The sequence below is a fragment of the Aquarana catesbeiana genome, linkage group LG08 (genome assembly GCF_042186555.1).
Source record: "Aquarana catesbeiana isolate 2022-GZ linkage group LG08, ASM4218655v1, whole genome shotgun sequence".
Classification (NCBI taxonomy): domain Eukaryota; kingdom Metazoa; phylum Chordata; class Amphibia; order Anura; family Ranidae; genus Aquarana; species Aquarana catesbeiana.
Window position 1 is genome coordinate 279,829,242 of NC_133331.1, and position 22,082 is coordinate 279,851,323.

The window sequence follows — 22,082 nt, forward strand, 5'->3', positions numbered from 1 at the left end:
AATCTTCCACACTAGCCCCTGCTGGTCTTCTCATGCCCTTGCCCATTCCTAAGGAGCCCTGGTCTCACATAGCCATGGATTTTATCACCGATCTTCCACTGTCGAAGAAATGACAGCCATTTGGGTCGTAATCGATCGGTTCTCCAAGATGGCTCATTTTGTTCCTCTTCCTGGTCTCCCTTCTGCCTCTGCCTTGGTTCCCATTTTCGTACAAGAGATTTTCCGCCTTCATGGTGTTCCTTCCCATGTCGTTTCGGACAGGGGTGTTCAGTTTACGTCCCGTTTTAGGAGAGCCTTTTGCAAATCCCTCAACATTACTTTGGATTTAACCTCTTCTTACCATGCCCAATCCAATGGCCAGACTGAGAGGGTTAATCAGGAGTTGGAGGTCTTTCTCCGTACCTTGGTCTCGGCTCATCACGATGATTGGGCATCACTACTTCCGTGGGCAGAGTTCTCCCACAACAATCATGTCGATGTCAGTTCTCAGAAAACACCCTTTTATCACTGTTTATGGAAGACATCCTCAACTCCCTCTTCCTATGACCTGTTCTTCCGACATTCCAGCCTTGGCTACTGTTCAGGAATCATTCAATTCCATGTGGGCTGACGTTCATGATTCCCTTCAGAAAGCTGCCAACAAATTCAAGAGTTTTGCTGACCGTCGCAGGCGTAAGCCGCCTTCTCTTCAGCCAGGAGACAAAGTCTGGCTCTCCACCAGGAACATCAAACTCCGGGTTCCTTCTCTCAAATTTGCCCCAAGATTCATTGGTCCGTACACCATAACTTCTAAACTGAATCCGGTTTGTTTCAAGCTCCAGATTCCCAAAAGCCTCAAAATCTCTAACTCCTTCCATGTTGCCCTTCTGAAGCCTTTAGTCCTCAATAAGTTCTCTCGTCCTCTCTCTACCGCAGCGCCGGTCTCTGAGGATAATCAGGAGTACGAGGTTAGCCAAATTTTGGATTCCCGACTCTGTAGAGGCATTCTCCAGTTCCTCATGCATTGGAAGGGGTTTGGTCCTGAGGAGAGGACGTGGATCAAGGCTTCTGAGGTCTTTGCACCTCGTTTGTTGAGGAAGTTTCATTTGAAGTTCCCCTCTAAACCTGGTCTCAGGCGGGGAAGGGGGAGACCTCGTAAGAGGGGGGGTACTGTCATGGTTATGCAATAGAGGTTGTTTCTCAGCTTACCTGTTTCCATGTGTTCATCTCCTAAGACCAGCTGTCTCTCACATGACTGCTTTTATTAACTCTCCTCTAGCATGGCTCCACCCCAGCTCCTATCAGAGAACTCTATATTAACCTCTGCACTGCAGGTCAGCCCTGCTGATCAATCTTTGTGTGTTTGGCTTCCTGTTCCTGCCTGCCGTGTGCTCTACATTTATTTCTGTTACCGACCTTGGCGTGTTCTATACTATTCCTGTCTGCTCATGACCCTGACCTTTTGGCGTGTCCCTGACTATCCCTGTTTGCCTGTGACCCTGAACCTTGGCATGTACTCTGTTGTCCTTGTCTGACTCCCATCCGCAGCAGTCAGCCGTAGGGTCCACTGCCTTGCGGTGCATTCCTGATCCCAACGGTGTGCATCTGTCTCCTAGCCTCAAGGTGACCTGACAGAGGTCCAGACAGCACTGGATAAAGTAACAAGAGAACAGGTAGATTCGCTGTCATGTAGAGCTGGGAGACACAGGCACGAAGCCAAGCCCTGCCCTCCGACCTGATGGCACGAGACAGAAGATATCTAAAGTCCTGTCCAATGTCAAATAGTATTGTGTGAACATACTGTACATCAGTAGCATATAATTAAGATATTAACAAAATATTCCGCTGAGGGATGAACCCCATAGCCCCATGAAAATAGCCAATGCCCACGTTATGATGGAAAAAGTGGAAAAAACAGCAGAACTCTCTCTCAAGGTGAGCAGCGGTAGGGCTACTGACCGGCGACCGATCCATGCCCTATGAGCAAAAAACTAAGGGGAAGGAAGTCCACCTGCATAACAACAATAACCGCCCACTGCCCCACAGACAAAAAAATGAATGAGGGGGAGCAGAAATCGGATGCGGCCAGGGAAACCATTGACCGTGAAACCCCAGGGCCGTAAAAGCCATAAAAAACACAAAAACCCATCCCAAGCTGGGTGGGCAATCCAAGTCCCCCGGTCTCAGGCACCTAAAAGGCCAGCCTAAGGGTCAGGGCCTGTCAAAACCAAAAATATTTAAGGTGGGGGGGGGTAGGAGGGCCGGAGAGGTCACAAACAACAAACAGGGAAACAAACCAGATGTAGCAGAAATATGCATCAATTACATTTATAAAAAGGACGACCATGGAAGCCAGATGGACCAGAAAGTGCTCCGCAGGAGGGAGAAACAAGGCTAGACCCACAGTAATAGAGCCTAATGAAGAGGATTGGCCTAACGAAGAGGATTGAGTCAGTCTTCCAATGCAGCGGGCGAAGGTCTAGACCAGGGATCCTCAAACTACGGCCCTCCAGCTGTTGCGGAACTACACATCCCATGAGGCATTGTAAAACTCTGACATTCACAGACATGACTAGGCATGATGGGAATTGTAGTTCCTGAACAACTGGAGGGCCATAGTTTGAAGACCCCTGGTCTAGACGTTACTCGACTGAGGGGATTATGACTGGAAGCTCTGGATCGAGGCTCTGAACAGCGCCGGCAACTGCTCAGGAGAGCATAGAAAAAACTCTGTCCCCTGTTTGCGGACAATGAGATGGAACGGGTGGCCCCATCAATAGGTCACCTCTGCCTCCTGGATAACTTCCAATAGAGGACGCAGCATCCCCCTCATTGCTTGGGTCTGCCTGGAGACATCAGGATACACTCAAGTCGTGGCACCATCAAAGTCAATAGGGCCTCTACTCTAGACCAGGCTTGGCGCAGAATCTTTTCTTTGATGATGTAAAATTGGACCCGGCAGAGGACGTCGCACTCGATGAACCTGGTCTAGCTCCAACTCGGCAGTAGGTGGTTTGCCCAGCAGCTGGTTGAGAATTGCTGTCACTGGCACACAAATCCGCGCCCATGGTGGCCTCTGGAATCCCCCTGAGGCGTAGGTTGTTTCTCCTATTGTGGTTCTCACCATCATCTAAGCAAAGTTGAACATCAATAAGATGGCAGCAGAAGGCCTGTTGGTCAGCCTCTAGAGCAGTGAGCCTGCTGTCTGTAGGGTTTGCAGAAGTCTCAAGATCTGTCACCCATTCCTCTACTGAATCCACCTGCTGACGGAGGTCATTTAGTTTATGAGAGAGAGCATTAACAATGGAGGTAGCCATTGCCTGTAGGTCTTGTTTAGTGGGGATATCTGCCAGAAGTTCCTGGATGGTATACCCCGCATGGGCATCCAGTTCCTGTGTCTGCCTGGAGTCTGCCAGGGAGTTCGCCTGCGGGAGCTCTGGGGACAAAATGGGTGAAGAAGGGCGCAGTAGCTCTGCTGCATCCTCCCCTGTGGCAGACACTGAAGGCTGCAGTGTCTTTTTACTAGAAGCGGAGCTGCTGTGTGTCGGCACCATCTTGGCAGAGGCCACGGGAGAAGGAGCAGTGTGCTGGCGAAGGAAATAATGAGTAATGTCTGCTCCTCTCAGGTCTCCAGCAGTCAGCGGTTGTCTCCGCTCACCAGGCATGTGAAGGCGGGTGAAAAGTACTCTCCTTAGGCTAGATTAAGTCCCGGGCTGTGCAGAGCTCCAGAACAAGCATCCTCACGCCAGCATAGCTAAACTGCACCCCCAAAGATATAAACTTTAATATTTTTTTCACGATATATATATTTAATTATTTTTTTCGGGGAATATACAGTCGGGTCCATAAATATTGGGACATCAACACAATTCTAATCCTTTTGTCTCTATACACCACCACAATGGATTTGAAATTAAACGAACAAGATGTTCTTTAACTGCAGACTTTCAGCTTTAATTTGAGGGTATTTAAATCCAAATCAGGTGAACGGTGTAGGAATTACAACAGTTTGTATATGTGCCTCCCACTTTTTAAGGGACCAAAAGTAATGAGACAATTGGCTGCTTAGCTGTTCCATGGCCAGGTGTGTGTTATTCCCTTATTATCCCATTTGCAAGGAGCAGATAAAAGGTCCAGAGTTCATTTCAAGTGTGCTATTTGCATTTGGAATCCGTTGCTGTCAACTCTCAATATGAAATCCAAAGAGCTGTCACTATCAGTGAAGCAAGCCATCATTAGGCTGAAAAAACAAAAAAAACCCATCAGAGAGATAGCATTAGGTTGGCCAAATCAACTGTTTGGAATATCCTTAAAAAGAAAGAACGCACCGGTGAGCTCAGCAACATCAAAAGACCCGGAAGACCACGGAAAACAACTGTGGTGGATGACCGAAGAATTCTTTCCCTGGTGAAGAAAACGCCCTTCACAACAGTTGGCCATATCAAGAACACTCTCCAGGAGGTAGGTGTATGTGTGTCAAAGTCAACAATCAAGAGAAGAAGACTTCACCAGAGAATACTGAGGGTTCACCACAGGATGTAAACCATTGGTGAGCCTCAAAAACAGGAAGAGTTTCCCAAACAACATCTAAAAAAGCCTTTACAGTTCTGGAACAACATCCTATGGACAGATGAGACCAAGATCAACTTGTACAAGAGTGATGGGAAGAGAAAAGTATGGAGAAGGAAAGGAACTGCTCATGATCCACAGCATACCACCTCATCAGTGAAGCATGGTGGTAGTAGTGTCATGGCGTGGGCATGTATGGCTGCCAATGGAACTGGTTCTCTTGTATTTATTGTATAAAAAACCAAAAGGTTAACGCTGCACTAGAAACCTAGTAATTGATTGGTAGCTATGAAGGATTAACCCTTACAGCCTAAAGCAAATTAATGCAAAGGTAAACGAAAATCAGAGATTTTACCCTAGATTGCCAAATCAGCCAGCATCAAAAAGTCAGACACAAACTTCAGATGTTAGTAAAAAATAATGCAGCGCTAAGGATAACCAAAAGATGAAAAGAACATTTTTTTTTTGTGAACAAAAAAATGATTATGAAAACCATAATATCATAACTACTATCACAAAAAACATACCATGAGGTTATTATGACCACTAAAGGATTGTGTATAATTAAATATTCAAATGATAAGGTCAAATAAACCGAAAGTGATCATATAAAAAGTCCCATCACAAATAGTGCAATACCAAAAAAATCTCAAATCTCAAGCAGAGATCAGCAGCAGGAAAGGCATAGTGAGCAGTGCTGCCTGGGATCCTGCAGACACTGGAGCCTGGACTAGGAGACACCTGGGACTAGGAGACACCTGGGACTGTGCACTCACCAATGGCTCGGGCTCCTCAGACAGCCTTTTCTAAACCAGGATGGAAGGAGCACAGAAGAATATGTTTTTAAACAGCAGACTTCCGCTTGTCTTTCCCCTCTTTTTGTGTAAGGGTTTACGTGCTTAAGTTGACGCTGACGTCACTACGCTCTTCCTCTCTGCCGAGCTGCCGAGCTGGATGGGAAGTGTGTGCACAGCGGGAAGCCTGCGGAGACGCCGTAACATCGCGATTGCCTTTACACTTGCTTATTGGATTTGTTTGTAAGTGCATCTTTTATTCATTAAATTTTTATTGGTTGGAACGATTACACTATGGGAGCCTTTCTTGTTTTTTATTCCCGGAGCCATACAGCTTTAGCTGCAGACCCAGTTGCCGGTATAGGTTGTTGGGAAACCTTTAATCTCCCATATGCCTGGTCAGACCGTTGTGGTCTTCTGAGTCGGTAAGGAGCCTCATATTCACTTGGGTGCACTCACCTCTTGGGAGATTGGATCTTTTTCATCACGGATTCTGGATCAGTCTTTTATGTTTATGAACTTTATATATATTTAATTAATTTTTTTTTGGTATTGCACTATTTGTGATGGGACTTTTTATATGATCACTTTCGGTTTATTTGACCTTATCACTTGAATATTTAATTATACACAATCCTTTAGTGGTCATAATAACCTCATGGTATGTTTTTTGTGGTATTAGTTATGATATTATGGTTCACAATTTTTTCATAATAATTTTTTTGTTCACAAAAAAAAAAATTCTCTTGTATTTATTGATGATGTGACTGCTGACAAAAGCAGCAGGATGAATTCTGAAGTGTTTCAGGCAATATTATCTGCTCATATTCAGCAAAATGCTTCAGAACTCATTGGACGGCGCTTCACAGTGCAGATGGACAATGACCCGAAGCATACTGCGAAAGCAACCAAAGAGTTTTTTAAGGGAAAGAAGTGGAATGTTATGCAATGGCCAAGTCAATCACCTGACCTGAATCCGATTGAGCATGCATTTCACTTGCTGAAGACAAAACTGAAGGGAAAATGCTCAAAGAACAAGCAGGAATTGAAGACAGTTGCAGTAAAGACCTGGCAGAGCATCATCTCCAGACTTCAGGCTGTAATTGACTGCAAAGGATTTGCAACCAAGTATTAAAAAGTGAAAGTTTGGATGATTGTTAATCTGTCCCATTACTTTTGGTCCCTTAAAAAGTGGGAGGCACATACACAAACTGTTGTAATTCCTACACCGTTCACCTGATTTGGATGTAAATACCCTCAAATTAAAGCTGCAAGTCTGCAGTTAAAGTACATCTTGTTTGTTTCATTTCAAATCCATTGTGGTGGTGTATAGAACCAAAAAAGATTAGAATTGTGTCGATGTCCCAATATTTATGGACCTGACTGTATATTTCTGGATGTATATCTACATGTTTTTGGACTTTTTTTTTGTTTTACACATTTTTTAACATAATTATTGTTATTTTAAAGAGCAACTGTCATTTTATTTAAAAGCACTATATTTTCATTTTAGACGTTGGAGCTAGTGCTGTTAAATTGTTTACATTCACACTACAATTTGACAGTTATTCCTGTGGTTAGCATAGCCATGCCCTCTTCAATGTACCCGTAGTCACATGACCATCATGACCATGGGTGTTTGTTAAAGCGGGATTCCGGACGTAAAAAAAAAAAAAAATAAAAGTCAGCAGCTACAAACACTGTAGCTGCTGACTTTAAATAAGTACACTTACCTGTCCTGGGTGCCCGCGATGTTGGCCGCCCAAGGCCGACCCGTTCCTCGGCTTAAAAAATGTTTTTTTTTTCAAATGTTTGTTTTTCAAATGTTTTTTTTTTTTTTAATTTTAAAGATTTTTTGGTGATTTTTTTTTTTTCAGGGTGGCCCTCCACTTTAAGAAGGCTGAATTTGCATGCAGACTGCCCTAGGTAATGCCCACATGTGATACTGAGACACCATGAGACTGAAATCCAATGAATGAAACTATCATTTCCCGTTGGGATTAATAAAGTATTCTGATTCTGAAAGGGATGGGACAGGGACAGTCAGGCTGGAGAGGAAAGAGAAAGATGATGCTGGATATCCTCCAGCCAGGAAATGAGGCAGGCTCTGTCGGACTTGCTGTATCTTCTAATGCACATTGTGAGAAGCTCACAGTGTGCAGTGAAATCAGAGTAAGCCATTTAAGAACAGGAGAGGAGGCTGCACAAGACTGAAGGAAAGGCTGGACTTCAAGTGACACTAAAGGTTTGAATATTTTTTTTTTTAAAATAACAAACATGTCATACTTACCTCCACTGTGCAGCTCGTTTTGCAAAGTGGCCCCGAACCTGGTCTTCTGGGGTCCCTCGGGAGCTGTCTCGGCTCCTCCCCGCTTCTGATAACCCCCTCTGGGAAACACTCTCCCAAGGGGGTTACCTTGCGGGCGCGCTCCCGAGTCCATAGCCGCTGACTACAGCACTCGACCCCCTCCCCCTGGCCCTTGCGTCATTGGAGTTGATTGACAGCAGCGTGAGCCAATGGCTGTGCTGCTATCAATCTATCCAATGAAGAGTTGAGAAGGCAGAGCAGAGGAAGGGTGCGTTCGCGTCGCGGGACTTTCTAGTGCTCATGTAAGTAAAATGGGGGGGCTGGGGGGCCAGTGATCGTAAGATGTTTTTTTCACCTTAATGTATAGGATGCATTAAGGTGAAAAAACATGAACCTTTACAACTCCTTTAAGTTTTAATACACGTTGGTACCATTATTTACCTTAAAGTGGACCTTCTACTAAATTTACAAGTCTACATTAGTCATAGCTCCCAACTGTCCCTGATTTCGAGGGACTATCCCTGATTTGGAGCAATGTCCCTCTTTCCTCCTCATTTGTCCCTCATTTTGGTCTGATCTATATAGTTGCATTTTTTATCTTTCAAAAAGTGTTTCCCAATGTTCATCCCAATTCTAAATTGCTGCATTTGTCAAATTTAATATTGTCATTTGTCAATATAAAGGAATAGTAGTGGTAAAAAAAAGCCCTTGTGGATTTAATTAATCTTATTTGTTTTTTTGTTTTTTGGTTAATTCTCCTTTTAGGGGGTGTGGCAGGGGGCGTGTCCTATGCCTACATTTATTTGCTAGTAGGTGTCCCCCATTCCCATCTCAAAATGTTGGGAGGTATGCATTAGTACATTTCTGACATGTTATAATATCACTATAATCTTTTGGGAAAAAAAGCCACCCTTGAGCTCCAGTCAGTGATTTGAGAAGATTTCATCAGTCTGCTGCAGGCAGGAGAAGGCATTTTCTCAGTCTCCTCTTCCCCAGTGATCAGACCAACTTTGTAGCAAGTTACAAGGTGGAAGGCTGCAGCAGGGGGCCAGTCATTGTCAGACATTTGTGAACACCGCTAGAAACTGCCCAGGCACCAGGATTTACATGAACGTGTCATCTCTGAGCCAGCATCTCAGTCCAGGAAGTAGATGGTGACCCTGAATAACGACTGAACAAACTTGTGATCTCTGTGAGAGGTAATGAGTACCTGGAAGTGTTACAAAAACAGTGGTACCTTGGATTACAAGCATAATTAGTTCCAAAAGAATGCTTGTAATCCAAAGCACTAGTATATCAAAGCGAGTTTCCCCATACTAAATAATAGGAACTCAGATAATCCGTTCCAGTGGCATTACTAGTGTATGCAGTACCACATGTAACCAGAGGTGGGGGGGGGCACCAGAGACATTCGGAAACACTCGGTGAGCACTTGGAGCTGCTTGAATGCACTCGGAGAGGCTCAGCAACACTCGGGAATGTAGTGTTTCCGAGCGGCTTCAAGTGTCACCTGCGCCCCCGCACTTCTGGCCAAATGCGGTACTGCACACCCCAGAGGCTTGAAGACCGAGTCAGGATTAAAAAATAATGGCTTGTATTGCGAAACACTCGTAAACCGCGTTATTCGCAATCCGAGGTATTACTGTACACATTTCTTGGCATGGTACACTTAACATGCAAAAATATATCGAATGACAGGTCCACTTTGAGATGATCACATTTGCATGTCTTTTGTCTTTTCTCATATATAGTCCTAAGAACTCATATATAGTCCTAAGAACACTATAGGACATGCAAATCATATGGAAGTTAATAGTAAAAATTTCAGTCTGCGACTGGGCTGAGGTGGGCGGACCTTAAAGGGTATGTACCATGCTTATTTTTATTGTACCATTGTGTTCGGTAGAAACATTAAAGGACAACTGCAGAAACGTTTTCTTCTAGAGCTGTTTTTTTGCTTCTATTTTCTATCTTCTTTTTGATTCCTTGTAGAACCACTTGCCATCTATCTTGCTGGGCCAGGGTTGCCAACCATCTGACAGTTTGTAAAAAAACAACTTTTTTGTCCCAGCATTAAATGTCTGTGGACGGGACAAACTGTCCATAATAAAATGGAGGCTGGCTTCCCCTGTAGTCTCCAAGGCAGTTTACACTCCGAAATCCCACTGACTGCCCACCCCTGTCAAAGTTATTGGTTGCTAGGAGCGCCTAGGAGGAGGATGTAACTGCTTGAACTCCGGAGGGAAACCCGTCAGGACAATGATGTAAGGAGAGATCGGGGAGGGTCGTGGTGTATGGCAAGAAGTGAGGGTATGGGGTTTGTCAGGCTACAGTGACAACAGTGATGTCTCCTCGTGCTGTGTGTTCGGAACTGATGGCAGCCCACTATGCAAAGATTTGGAGTGCTGTCTGTAGGGGATTGAAGAATGGCAGTCCACTATGCTGGGACTTGTAGCGTCCTCTGTGGGCTACTGAGAAATGGCAGCGTAAAATGGAACTCTGAAGACTATTATGTACAGGGAAACTCTGGGAACCCTGATGTAATGGAGCTCTCTGCAAGATCTGATATAGAGGGAGCTCTGGGAATCCTGATTTAAGGGGGAATGTTGAGAACTCTGATGCAAGGCCCCATTACAGGGTTCCCTTTTACACCAGAGTCCACAGCATCCCCCTTACATCAGGTTTCCCAGAGCTCCCCTTACATCAGTGTCCCTAGAGTTCTCCCCTTACATCAGATCCTGCTGAGTTCTCCCCTTACAGTGTAAGGGGGAACTCTGCTGTAACTCTGATGTAAGGTGGGTGCTGTGAACTTTTGTAAGAGGGACTCTAATATAAAGAGGAATTCTGTGGTTTCTAATGTAAAGGGGAACTCTTATGTGTGTGTGTGGGGGGGGGTGGGGGGGGCACTCTGTTGTAAGGGGGAACATTGGGGACCCTGATGTAAGAAGGGACTCTGGGAACCCCCGACCTATAGGGAAATGCTGGGGACTGTGAACAGAGGGTTCATTCTGACTGCTGCACTCTATAGGCTGTTTTGTAGGTTACTTATTCCTGAGTTGCTGGTTTTAATGAAGTTCTTCTCTTAAAGTAGGCTGTCAGACAAAACAATATCCTTTTTCTGTGCACACAAGCATATGTAATGAAAACCTTAATTTTAAAGAAATTATCCTTTGTCCTGAGGTTTATGTGTGTCTGTGAGGCTGTCCATAGTGGTACAGTAATTAGGATTTTTTTTTTTGGGGGGGGGGGGGTACGAGGATTGTGGTATATGGTGTGCAGTGTACAAAGAAACTAGGCACAAATTCTGCTTAATGTTCCCCCTGTAAGCCCCTTTAATGTTCGGCAAAATCTGGCCATGCATATCATTCTGTCTCTTAATGTCAGAGAGCCCATCATAGCCTCCCCTAACATTAGTGTCCCCCTCTGTTCCCCCCATACATATTTGTCCCCATTAGAGCTCCCTCTTGCATCTGCATCCCCTGTTATATTTGTGTCTCATGTGGCGCATGGGACATTTGCATGTGGTCAGGTGATGATGTTTTGATGCGCACACCCCTAAAGCTAGAGGGAATCATGAATTAATATTTGAGGGTTTACTGCTCCTCTAAATCTGTGTGGAGCACCACTTAAAGAAAATGTATATCGTCCTCAAGTTTGTAGGTTCTTCCGACAGAAACAAACTATGGGGTTCAAGGGTCAGTCCACATCAACCAAACATTTTTCTTGGGATGGATGGCTCACAGTCTGCCCCTTGAGATTCCCATGGCAGGATTCCTGCTCCTGAGTTCCCAGCTCCTCCCACCTTCCTTCCTTTTTACCAGAGATATTCATAAAATCTGATGGGACGAACAAATAAAGGGTGGTGGGAACATCTAAAGCAGTGGTCATCAACCCTGTCCTCAGGGCCCACTAACAGGCCAGGTTTGCAAGATAACTGGAATACATCACAGGTGATATCATTTGCTGCTCAGTGATTGCAGTATTCTAGTCTGCATCTCCCCAAGGTAATACATAAAACCTGTCCTGTTTGTGGGCCCCGAGGACAGGGTTGATGACCACTGATCTAAAGCCTCTAGCTGGGTATGGACACAGTTGGGAATTAGGACAGGGAGGTCTCTCTGTTAAATTAATTCAAGGCAAATAAGACAATGGGATGACTCTACCTGGTGGGAAGGGTGGAGATAGTGACAGCTGCATTAAAATCTTGCCAAGGGGTTTCCAAGGGATCTGAGGATCTGGTGGGTGACCTCGAACAAGTAGTTGGCGACATTGGAACTCTTCATCAGAATACTCGCTCTGGATTGGTGATTGGAGGTGGTGAAGCAATTGGATCAGAATGGCAGCTGGCAAAGGGAGGATAGAGATAGCAGGCGTGGGGTTTGCATGTTATCACTCACTTTAAAATCACTCCACCTTCTAAGTACCTCTGATTATAGTGTCCATGGTCCTGGAATCATCCATTGGGAGGTTGAACAGCTGCTAGGGAGCAGAAGTGTCCTGTTTCATTGCAATGGTAACGCCTTCTGTCACATTGATGAATTAAGCTCGTGGCCAGGAGTGAGACTTGCAGATTCGCAACACCACCTAAAGGAGGTCACCTGGGTCTGACTTCCAGTCTTCGGTGACTTGAGTATTGAAGCATAAGGATAGACAGGCAGCTCTAATATTTAACAAGAACAGCCCCCATCCCCAGGCTTTTACAGTTCTTGAAAAGCCGCTGTTTTAAGTGAACCTAATGCATGAGGAATACATGGGCCACTGAAAATGCTAATTACCTGGCTCTCACGCTGAACACCCGGCTTTGATGCTGATGCATGAGGAAAGTCAGCGCAAAGTCCTTAGGACCCGTTTGTAATTATGTGGTGCGTCAACACAGGTTATGTCATATGTTAAAGTGTGTTGCATTTTTGCAACCCATTGAAAATAATGGGCATCAGAAAATGCATCAAAGCCTCCCAAAAATCAGACATGCCACACATTTTTTAAGCCATGCGCTGCAGCCCACTTTGCATTACAGTTATTCAAAATGGATGACAACTCGAGGCGTCATCGCGTGTATTGTGCGTCGCTGCAACGCATAGATGTAAATCAGATCAAATAAGTCAAAGCATTAAAGAATCTTACACATCAGCCAGGCAGGAAACTAGAAATTTGCAAAGTCAACAATGGCTTCCATATTCACTTGTGACATGTTCACTTAAAAAAATATGATTGAATAATGTCATACAGAGACACCAGTCAGTGTGTTTACACTTTGGTTCGGTGGTATTGTTGGTGATCTCACATTATTTATATAGAGACCTGTGACAGCACTGTCCCCCCTCCTCCTAGTAATCAGCAGAATCTTTGATTTGTCCCACTCAGGATTTCCAGGGACATCTCAGGAATACACCTCCAGAGGTGGGACAAATATAACGTTTGGCAAACTCTTTTCTCTTGGTTCTTATGCCCCGTACACACAATTGGACTTTCCGACAACAAAACCGTGGAATTTTGATTGAAGGTTGTTGGCTCAAACTTGTCTTGCATACACACGGCCACACAAATGTTGGCCAACAATTACGAACGTAGTGACGTACAAGACATATGACAAACCGATAAAAAGGAAGTTCAATAGTCATGCTCCACCCTTTGGGCTCCTTCTGCTAATGTTGTTTTTGGTGAGCATTGATTCCGAGCATGCGTGTTTGTACTTTGGACTTTTGTCCGACGGACTTGTGTACACACCATCGGAAAGTCCAACAACACACATTTGTTGGCGAATAATTTGAGAACATGCTAGCCAACATTTGTTGGCGGAAGTCCGCCAACAAATGTCTGATGGAGCATACACACGGTTGGACTTTCCGCCAACAAGCTCACATCCAACATTTGTTGTCGGAAAATCCGATCGTGTGTACGCGGCATTACTGTATTGCTTACGCCAGGGGTCTCCAACCTTTCTAAACAAAGTGCCAATATACAGTAAAACCTTTGTTTGGGAGCGTTTTGCAAGACAAGCTAAATGTTTTGATACATTTTGACTTGATATACAAGCGATGTCTTGAAATACAAGTAGCGTCATGTCACAACTGAGTATAAAAGAGACGAGAGGCACTGTAGCAATGTGGTTACATTTAATGAAGGTAGAACATTTAGCAACTCACATGGTTGATGATTAAAAGAGGCACATCTAAGTATGCAGGCATCCGGGGTAAAGCTGTCCACATAGACCGTCCTCCCTACCACCATCAACGTCATCCCTTCCATGCTGCGCTCCACGAGTACGTCAAGCCTCTCTTTCAGATCGCTCTATTGCAGGGTAGTCATCCCGGTCAGGATTGCAGACTTACAGCGGTGAGAGCCGGCGGTGAGGAGGACGGTCTATGTGGACAGCTTTACCCCGGATGCCTGCATACTTAGATGTGTGTGTTTTAATCACTTCAGCCCCGGAAGATTTGGCTGCTCAATGACCAGGCCATTTTTTTGCGATACAGCACTGCGTCACTTTAACTGACAATTGCGCGGCCGTGTGTACCCAAACAAAATTGACGTCCCTTTTTTCCCATAAATAGAGCATTCTTTTGGTGGTATTTGATCACCTCTGCGGTTTTTATTTTTTGCACTGTAAACAAAAGAAGAGTGACAATTTAAAAAAAAAAACACAATATCTTTTACTTTTTTGCTATAATAAATATCCCATTTTTTTTTTTAAAACTTCTTTCCTCAGTTTAGGCCGATATGTATTCTACATATTTTTGGTAAAAAAAATCATAATAAGCGTATATTGATTGGTTTGCGCAAAAGTTTTAGCGTCTACAAAATAGGGAATAGATTTATGGCATTTTTATTATTATTTTTACTGGTAATGGCGGTGATCTGCGATTTTTATCGGGACTGAGATATTGCTGCGGACAAATTGGACACTTTTGACAATTATACAGCGATCAGCGCTATAAAAATGCACTGATTACTGTATAAATGTCACTGGCAGGGAAGGGGTAACTACTAGGGGGCGATCAAGAAGGGATTAACTGTGTTCCCTAGGTGTGTTCTAACTGTAGGGGGAATGGGACTGTCTAGGAGGAGAGAGAGATCGGTGTTCATACTTGGAATGAACACACGATCTATCTCCTCTCCCCTGAAAGAACCCAGAGATCCTGGTTCTCGCTCTATCACGAGTGATCTCAGGTGCCCAGCAGTCATCGCGCCCACTGGGCACTTGCACAAGCTCCAGCGAGGCGCTCAGCGAGTGCACGCGCGCCCCCTTGTGGTCAATAGGCGAACAGACGTACAGTTACGTCGTTTCGCCCAGGGGAGCCAACCTGCCGCAGTACAACTGCAGCGGCGGGTCGCAAAGGGGTTAATCATCAACCATGTGAGGTGTTAAATTTTGTACCTTCATTAAATGTAACCATATTGCTACACTTAGAGGCGCCTCTCTTCTCTTTTATACTGTGTAGCTCCTGCTGGATTTTGCTTCTAATTCCCTATTTGGAGGCTGCCATTTGTGAATGGACATTTTATGGTTACACGACCTATCACATTGCTATAATCTTTTTATATGGACTATAAACCAAAAGACCCATGAATAAATGGTTGTGGAACAAATCATCTGAGTTTCCATTATTTCTTATGGTGAAATTTGCTTTGATACGTGCTTTGGATTACAAGCATGTTTCCGGAACAAATTATGCTCGCAATCCAAGGTATTACTGTACTGTCCTTCAGACTTTAAGTTGGGGTGGGGCTGTGGCCAGTGTGGGTAGAAAATGCCCCAATGTCAGTGGAAGTAAAACAATTACATAGCACCTGTGCTCAGTAGAGAGTGGAATTGTGCCCCATCTTCTTTGGTGTCAGTGGGAGGAATAGTGACCCATTGTTGGTATCGGTGAGAGAAATAGTATCCCACCATTGGTATGAGTGGGCGGAATAGTGCCCCATTTTTGGTGTCAGTGAGAGGAATAGTGTCCTACCATTGGTAGAAGGAATGGTGTCCCATCATTGGTGTTACTGGAAGGAATAGTGCCCCACTATTGATGTCAGCAGAAGGAATAGTGCCCTATATCAGTGGGAGGAACAGTGCCCCAAGGGAAGGCAAGCAAAGGGCTGCATTCAGCCCCGTGCCATAGTTTGGAGAACACTGGCTTATGCCATCCATAATAGTTAGCTTTTGCAGTGTCACAGCGAAGGGTAAAGAGATTGTTGAAAATGTATCATGGCCTTAGGGTGGAGTCAGTTCTCCAAAAATATTCTGTAGAAAAGCAGGTGGAATGCCGCAATATTTTTTGGCTTAATCAAAGTCGATGCAGGCACAACCAAGGACACCTCTATGCGCTATGCAGTCTCTGTCTCTGAAAGTGACAGGGGTAGGAGCTGGGAACCAGGAAAAGCCTGGCCTGGAGGGTTCAGGAGACCACACCAAAAAATGTCCCATTATGTCCCTATCTGGGTGGCTTGACCTATATAAGTAACTAAGAGGCCCATAGAATTCTCTTTGTAGGCTATAGGCGTAACAAAATAGTAATCCTGCAATTTACCTGTAGGGACTTTCTGGAGAAGCATGGGTTTCCTCATCATGACTAATATACAGAGAACAGAGGAGAAAAGGGACAAGATGACGGCCAGCTTATTACACCTCAACCTTGAGATCATCTACCTACTGACAGGACAGGTGAGGAGGATTCTGGGAGGTCAAATACATCACTCTTGTCTCTATTATTTAAACACTGGCCTGACCTGAGAGGTGAGGAGGATTCTGGGAGGTCACATGACATCACTCTTATCTCTATTAAAAAAACACAGACCTGACCAGAGAGGTGAGGAGGATTCTGGGATGTCACATGACATCACTTTATTAATACAACAAGTAGCTTGGTCTATACGTTATCAACTTGTTCTTTAGGATTATAGACAAATAAAAAAGTTTGGTGATCCTCCATCTCCCTCCTTGACACATGAGAGGAAATACCACAAGAAGATCCTAGAAGTCACCCAGAAGATCATTGAGCTGCTGACAGGAGAGGTGAGCGGTGCTGGGAATTCTGGGACATTATCCAGTAATAGACAAGGGATGTGTCTGGATGGTGACGGTATCATTGTGTGTGTCAGGTTTCTCTAAGGTGTCAGGATGTCACTGTCTATTTCTCCATGGAGGAGTGGGAGTATATAGAAGGACACAAAGATCTCTACAAGGATGCCATGATGGAGAACCGGCTGGCCCTCACATCATCGGGTAACAGGAGACTTTAATTTCTTGTAAAGGAGAAAAGTGTATTTGAGGATCCACCTAGATACACACATCCTCTGATATAAAGACCTAGAAACAATGTATTCAGTCAGTGTGTGTGTTTCCTACAGATGGATCTAGTAACAGAAATCCCCCAGAGAGATGTCCCCGTCCTCTGTATTCCCGGGACTCCACACAGGAACATCAGGAGATCCCTCAGGAGGATCAGGTAACATTTGCACAGGCAGTTTTTTCATATAGAATTTTCAGTTCAATCACCAGTGGTTGGTCATGGTACAACCAGTGCCCAATGAAAGAGATAAGCCTAGGTTTCTGCTCTCCAACCCCTATGACGCCCTTGCATCTAACACACCCAACTTCTTGCTTCCTATGTCTAGTACATGCACCTTTCATCACTGCTCTTCCACTCCAATAAGTCTCTCCATCTCACATGCTATATTCTCTCACCTCTAGTTTCGCCACCTAATATAGTAAGAGAAAGTGTCCTATGTTCTCTCTGACTGACAGCCATTTAGGCTTTTCAGAGGGTATAACCTCATGGTACCACCTCGTTTCACAAGCCGTTCACCTAAACACATACACTGGTCGACCTATCAGGACAATTTGGCCACCCAAACAAACAACCGCAACGCTCAGAACATTGTTACAAAGTCAGATTGCTGTGTGGATAGTGTGAATCCTCAACTGGAATGCTCAATCAATGCAGCCCCCCTCAGATACGGGAACCTAGTAGACAGATGTATAAAAAAGCACACAGGGGGGTCACAAACGCCTAGTGCATTACAAGATTTACTAATAAAATGGGCAGAAAGCCAAATTCATACTCCCTAAGAGGGAAGAATGCATATGTTGTATAACATCAAATCATGATCCAATGCTGGCGTCATGTGGCAAAACTAGTGCACCACTATATCGACAAGCTGACATGTTTCGGGGAGGCATTCCCCTTTATCAGAGCTATGTCCGACAAGTATTCAATTCCTTGTAGGAGGAGAATACTTATAGGGCATAGCTCTGAGGAAGGGGGCGCATCCCCCGAAAACACATCAGTCTGTCGATATAGTGGTGCACAAATTTGGCCACATGATACCAGCACTGAATCATGATTGGATGTGATACAACGCATGCATTTTTCCTCTTTTGTGATTATGGATTTGGCTATCTGTCCATAATAGTATCAAGCAGACGACAGAAAACAGCATCAGTGGCGCACCCTTAAGAGGGAAGCAGGGACTCTGTGAACATTAAAAGAGAAACACAGGGGGCACCAGACTAAGTGCAGTATTAAAACCACCTTGATTTATTAAAAAATCATCAATGAGCAAATAAATCAAGGTGATTTTAATACTGCACTTAGTCTGGCGCCCCCTTGTATTTTTCGTTATATAATCCCAATACAGGGACCCATTGCAACTGCTGTTTCTTCCACTGTTCCTACACCACTTCTAACCACTGTAGACTGCATTCACAAGCAAAAAAAAGGCTGTGCTGCAGGAAGCAACCATCTCAGCCATTTTGCCAGAGCAGGTTGAACATGACTGGGAGCATCTAGTTGCCAAGGGAAACCCAGACAGCGGTCTTCATAGAGCTTTTAAAATGTGTATATAGAGTTGTGAACATCTTGCAAATTAATATACCAGGGTTGTAAAAACAAAATACCAATTTAAAATGCCTATTGAAAAAAAAATCAAGCATAGAATTGACACAGAACCCTTAAAGTTTTACTTTGAGGAGTTTGTGATGTTGCTGATTAATACGGCTTTGCTGTTACCCATGGTTCTTTCCTATCTAAATTTAGGGTGAAGATCTCATTGTCATTAAAGTTGAAGATATAGATGACAATGAGGCCTATGAGAAGTGTGCTAATATTGCAGAGGATTCTTCAGCAGAAAGCCCTGTCACTCCAGATTTCCATCCCCATCAGAGTGCAGGTCTACCACTGGACCTTTCTGGACACATTCATCCTGTTATCCATCGTACAACTTTCAGAAAGGCTGAAATGTTCCAACATCTGGAATCAGACAGTGGCCCCTTGCAACAGAAAAGACGCAAGACCAGGAAGTCCTACCCCTGTTCTGCCTGTGGCAAATGCTTTGCAAAGAAGTTTCACTATGACACACACCAGCGGATTCACACGGGGGAGAAACCATTTTCGTGCCTTGAATGTGGCAAGTCCTTTGCCATCAAGGTTAACTTAATGAAGCATGAAATCACCCACACTGGCAACTACTGTTTCTCATGTTCCCAGTGCGGGAAGGGTTTTGTCCAAAAGTCTCGTCTAGTAGCCCACCAGGGTGTGCACACAGGTGATTATGACTACTGGTGCGGGAAATGCTTCACAGACAAGTCCTATTTGGTGGTACACCAGACCATTCACACAGGGGTGAAGCCCTTTTCATGTCCTGAATGTGGGAAATGTTTTCGGACGACTTCCAACCTGGTTAGGCACAAAAGGATTCACACAATCACCCATACAAATGTTCTTACTGTGGAAAGGGCTTCATTCATAAATCCAATCTGGACACCCATGAGAGGGTTCACACTGGTGCTCAGCCATACTCATGCTCGAAGTGTGGGGAAATGCTTCTCACGAAGAACACACCTTGTCAACCATGAGCAAACTCACAAAGACGAGAAACCTTACTCCTGTTTGGAATCTGGGAAGGGGTTTAACTTGAATTCGAATTTGGTGGTACATGAGCGGGTTCACACTGGCGAGAAGCCTTATTCGTGTTCAGGTTGTGGAAAGGGCTTTTTGAAAAAGATGTCCCTCACCTCACACTTGAATTCACAAAAGTGTGGGACTTCTACTGCTTAAAAGGAGCAAGTGTTTAGAGGTTGAACCTTGGATCTGTTCTGTAATCTGTAGAGACTTTGAGAACTTGTTTAGAGGTGTTCTCCAAGAAGGGTTGAAACTCTTTGCAGTTGCTCAAGGAGATCTATCCAATCCCAGACCAGTAGAAAGAATTTAATTTTGTCCCACAAAAAGATTTAGAAACTCTCATCATAAAGGTTAATTATGAAGCTTTGGCCTGCAGATTGCATTCAACCGGTTGTTTCAGGAGATCCAAGGTGGCTGAAGGTTTTGGAACATTTCAGTGTCTTCCCACCTAGCTGTGGTTAAGATATTAAAATTGTTTATGTGGACATAGAGGGGTTATCACCTCTTAAATTAGCCATTCTCAACCAGGGTTCTGTGAAAACTAAGGGTTCCTCCAGTGATTGCTAGGGGTTCCTTGAGCTGTGGGGGATTGATACTTTATAGCCAGTAGCATGACACCACTTATAATTTTAGCTGTGGCATTCTGACCACCATTACAGAGGTTACAGTGCCTTGAAAAAGTATTTATACCCCTTGAAATTTTCCACATTTTGTCATGTTACAACCAAAAACGTAAATGTATTTTATTGGGATTTTATGTGATATACCCACACAAAGTGGCACATAATTGTGAAGTGAAAGGAAAATGATATTTGGTTTTCAATTTTTTTTTATAAATATGTGAAAAATGTGGCGTGCATTTGTATTCAGTCCCCTATACTCTGATATCCCTAACTAAAATCTAGAGGCACCAATTGCCTTCAGAAGTCACCTAATTAGTAAATAGAGTCCACCTGTGTTGTAATTGAATCTCAGTATAAATACAGCTGTTCTGTGAAGCCCTCAAAGGTTTGTTGGAGAACCTTAGTGAACAAACAGCATCATGAAAGCCAAGGAACACACGAGACAGGTCAGGGGTAACGTTGTGGAGAAGTTTAAAGCAGGGTTAGTTTTTAAAAAAAATATCCCAAGCTTTGAACATCTCATGGAGCACTATTCAATCCATCATCCGAAAATGGAAAGAGTATGGCACTGCAGACCTACTAAGACATGGCCGTCCACCTAAACTGACAGACCGGGCAAGGAAAGCATTATTCAGAGAAGCAGCCAAGAAGTAACTCTGGAGGAGCTGCAGAGAGTCACAGCTCAGGTGGGAGAATCTGTCCACAGGACAACTATTAGTCGTGCGCTCCACAAATCTGGCCTTTATGGAAGATTGGCACGAGGAAAGTCACTGTTGAAAGAAAGCCATAAGAAGCCACATTTGCAGTTTGCGAGAAGCCTTGTGGGGGACACAACCAACATGTGGAAGAAGGTGCTCTGGTCAGATGAGACCAAAATCAAACGTTTTGCGTAAAAGCAAAATCTATGTGTGGCAGAAAACTAACACTGCACATCACCCTGAACACACCATCCCCACCATGAAACATGGTGGTGGCAGCATCATGTTGTGGGAATGCTTTTCTTCAGCAGGGACAGGGAAGCTGGTCAGAGTTGATGGGAAGATGGATGGAGCCAAATATAGGGCAATCTTGGAAGAAAACCTGTTAGAGTCTGCAAAAGACTTAAGACTGAGGCGGAGGTTCACCTTCCAACAGGACAACGACCCTAAACATACAACCAGAGCTACAATGGAATGGTTTAGATCAAAGTATATTGCTTTGTTAGAATGGTCAAAGTCCAGACCTAAATCCAATCTGTGGCAAGACTTGAAAATTGCTATTCAGAGACGCTCTCCATCCAATCTGACAGAGCTTGAGCTATTTTTCAAAGAAGAATGGGTAAAAATGTCACTCTCTAGATGTGCAAAGCTGGTAGAGACATCCCCAAAAAGACTTGCAGCTGTAATTGCATCGAAAGGTGATTCTACAAAGTATTTGCATTCAACAAAGGGTTGAATGCAAATGTACCCCACACTTTTCATAAATTTATTTGTAAAAAGAATTGAAAACCATTTATCATTTTCCTTCCACTTCACAATTATGTGCCACTTTGTGTTGGTCTATCACAGGCATGTCCAAAGTCCGGCCCGCAGGCCAATTGCGGCCCGCACTCCGGTTTTAAATGGCCCCACTGGTAACTATGATACATATATCTTTTGTGGCCCCCAACAAATCCCTGAGCGCTGCGGGGGCCACAAAAGATATATACAGTATTTATCGGCGCTGCCTCGTAGGGGACAGGGAGGGGGCGGGATGAGCGCCATCAGATTACGTACAAGAGAATCTTCTTTTTACTCGGCGGCCTCTAATGGGAAGTCCCGTCTCCTGGGCTGCCATTGGACGACTGTTCTGTCTATCATAGGAGGCAGGACTTTGTATTAAAGAGGCCGCTGAGTAAACAGGAGATTCTCCTGTATGTAATCTGTCGGCGCTGGTCCTG

The 22,082-nt window shown here is 44.3% G+C and overlaps 1 protein-coding gene across 1 annotated transcript in view; it reads left to right on the forward strand.

Moving 5' to 3' along the window:
• Positions 1-22,082, forward strand: part of LOC141106752 (uncharacterized) — a 122,623-nt gene that overhangs the window by 57,743 nt on the left and 42,798 nt on the right. The window contains exons 13-14 of the mRNA XM_073597678.1: positions 16,223-16,303; positions 18,678-19,675. Of these exons, the coding sequence (XP_073453779.1) occupies positions 16,223-16,303; positions 18,678-19,675 (1,079 nt within the window). The remainder of the gene's footprint in view (positions 1-16,222; positions 16,304-18,677; positions 19,676-22,082) is intronic.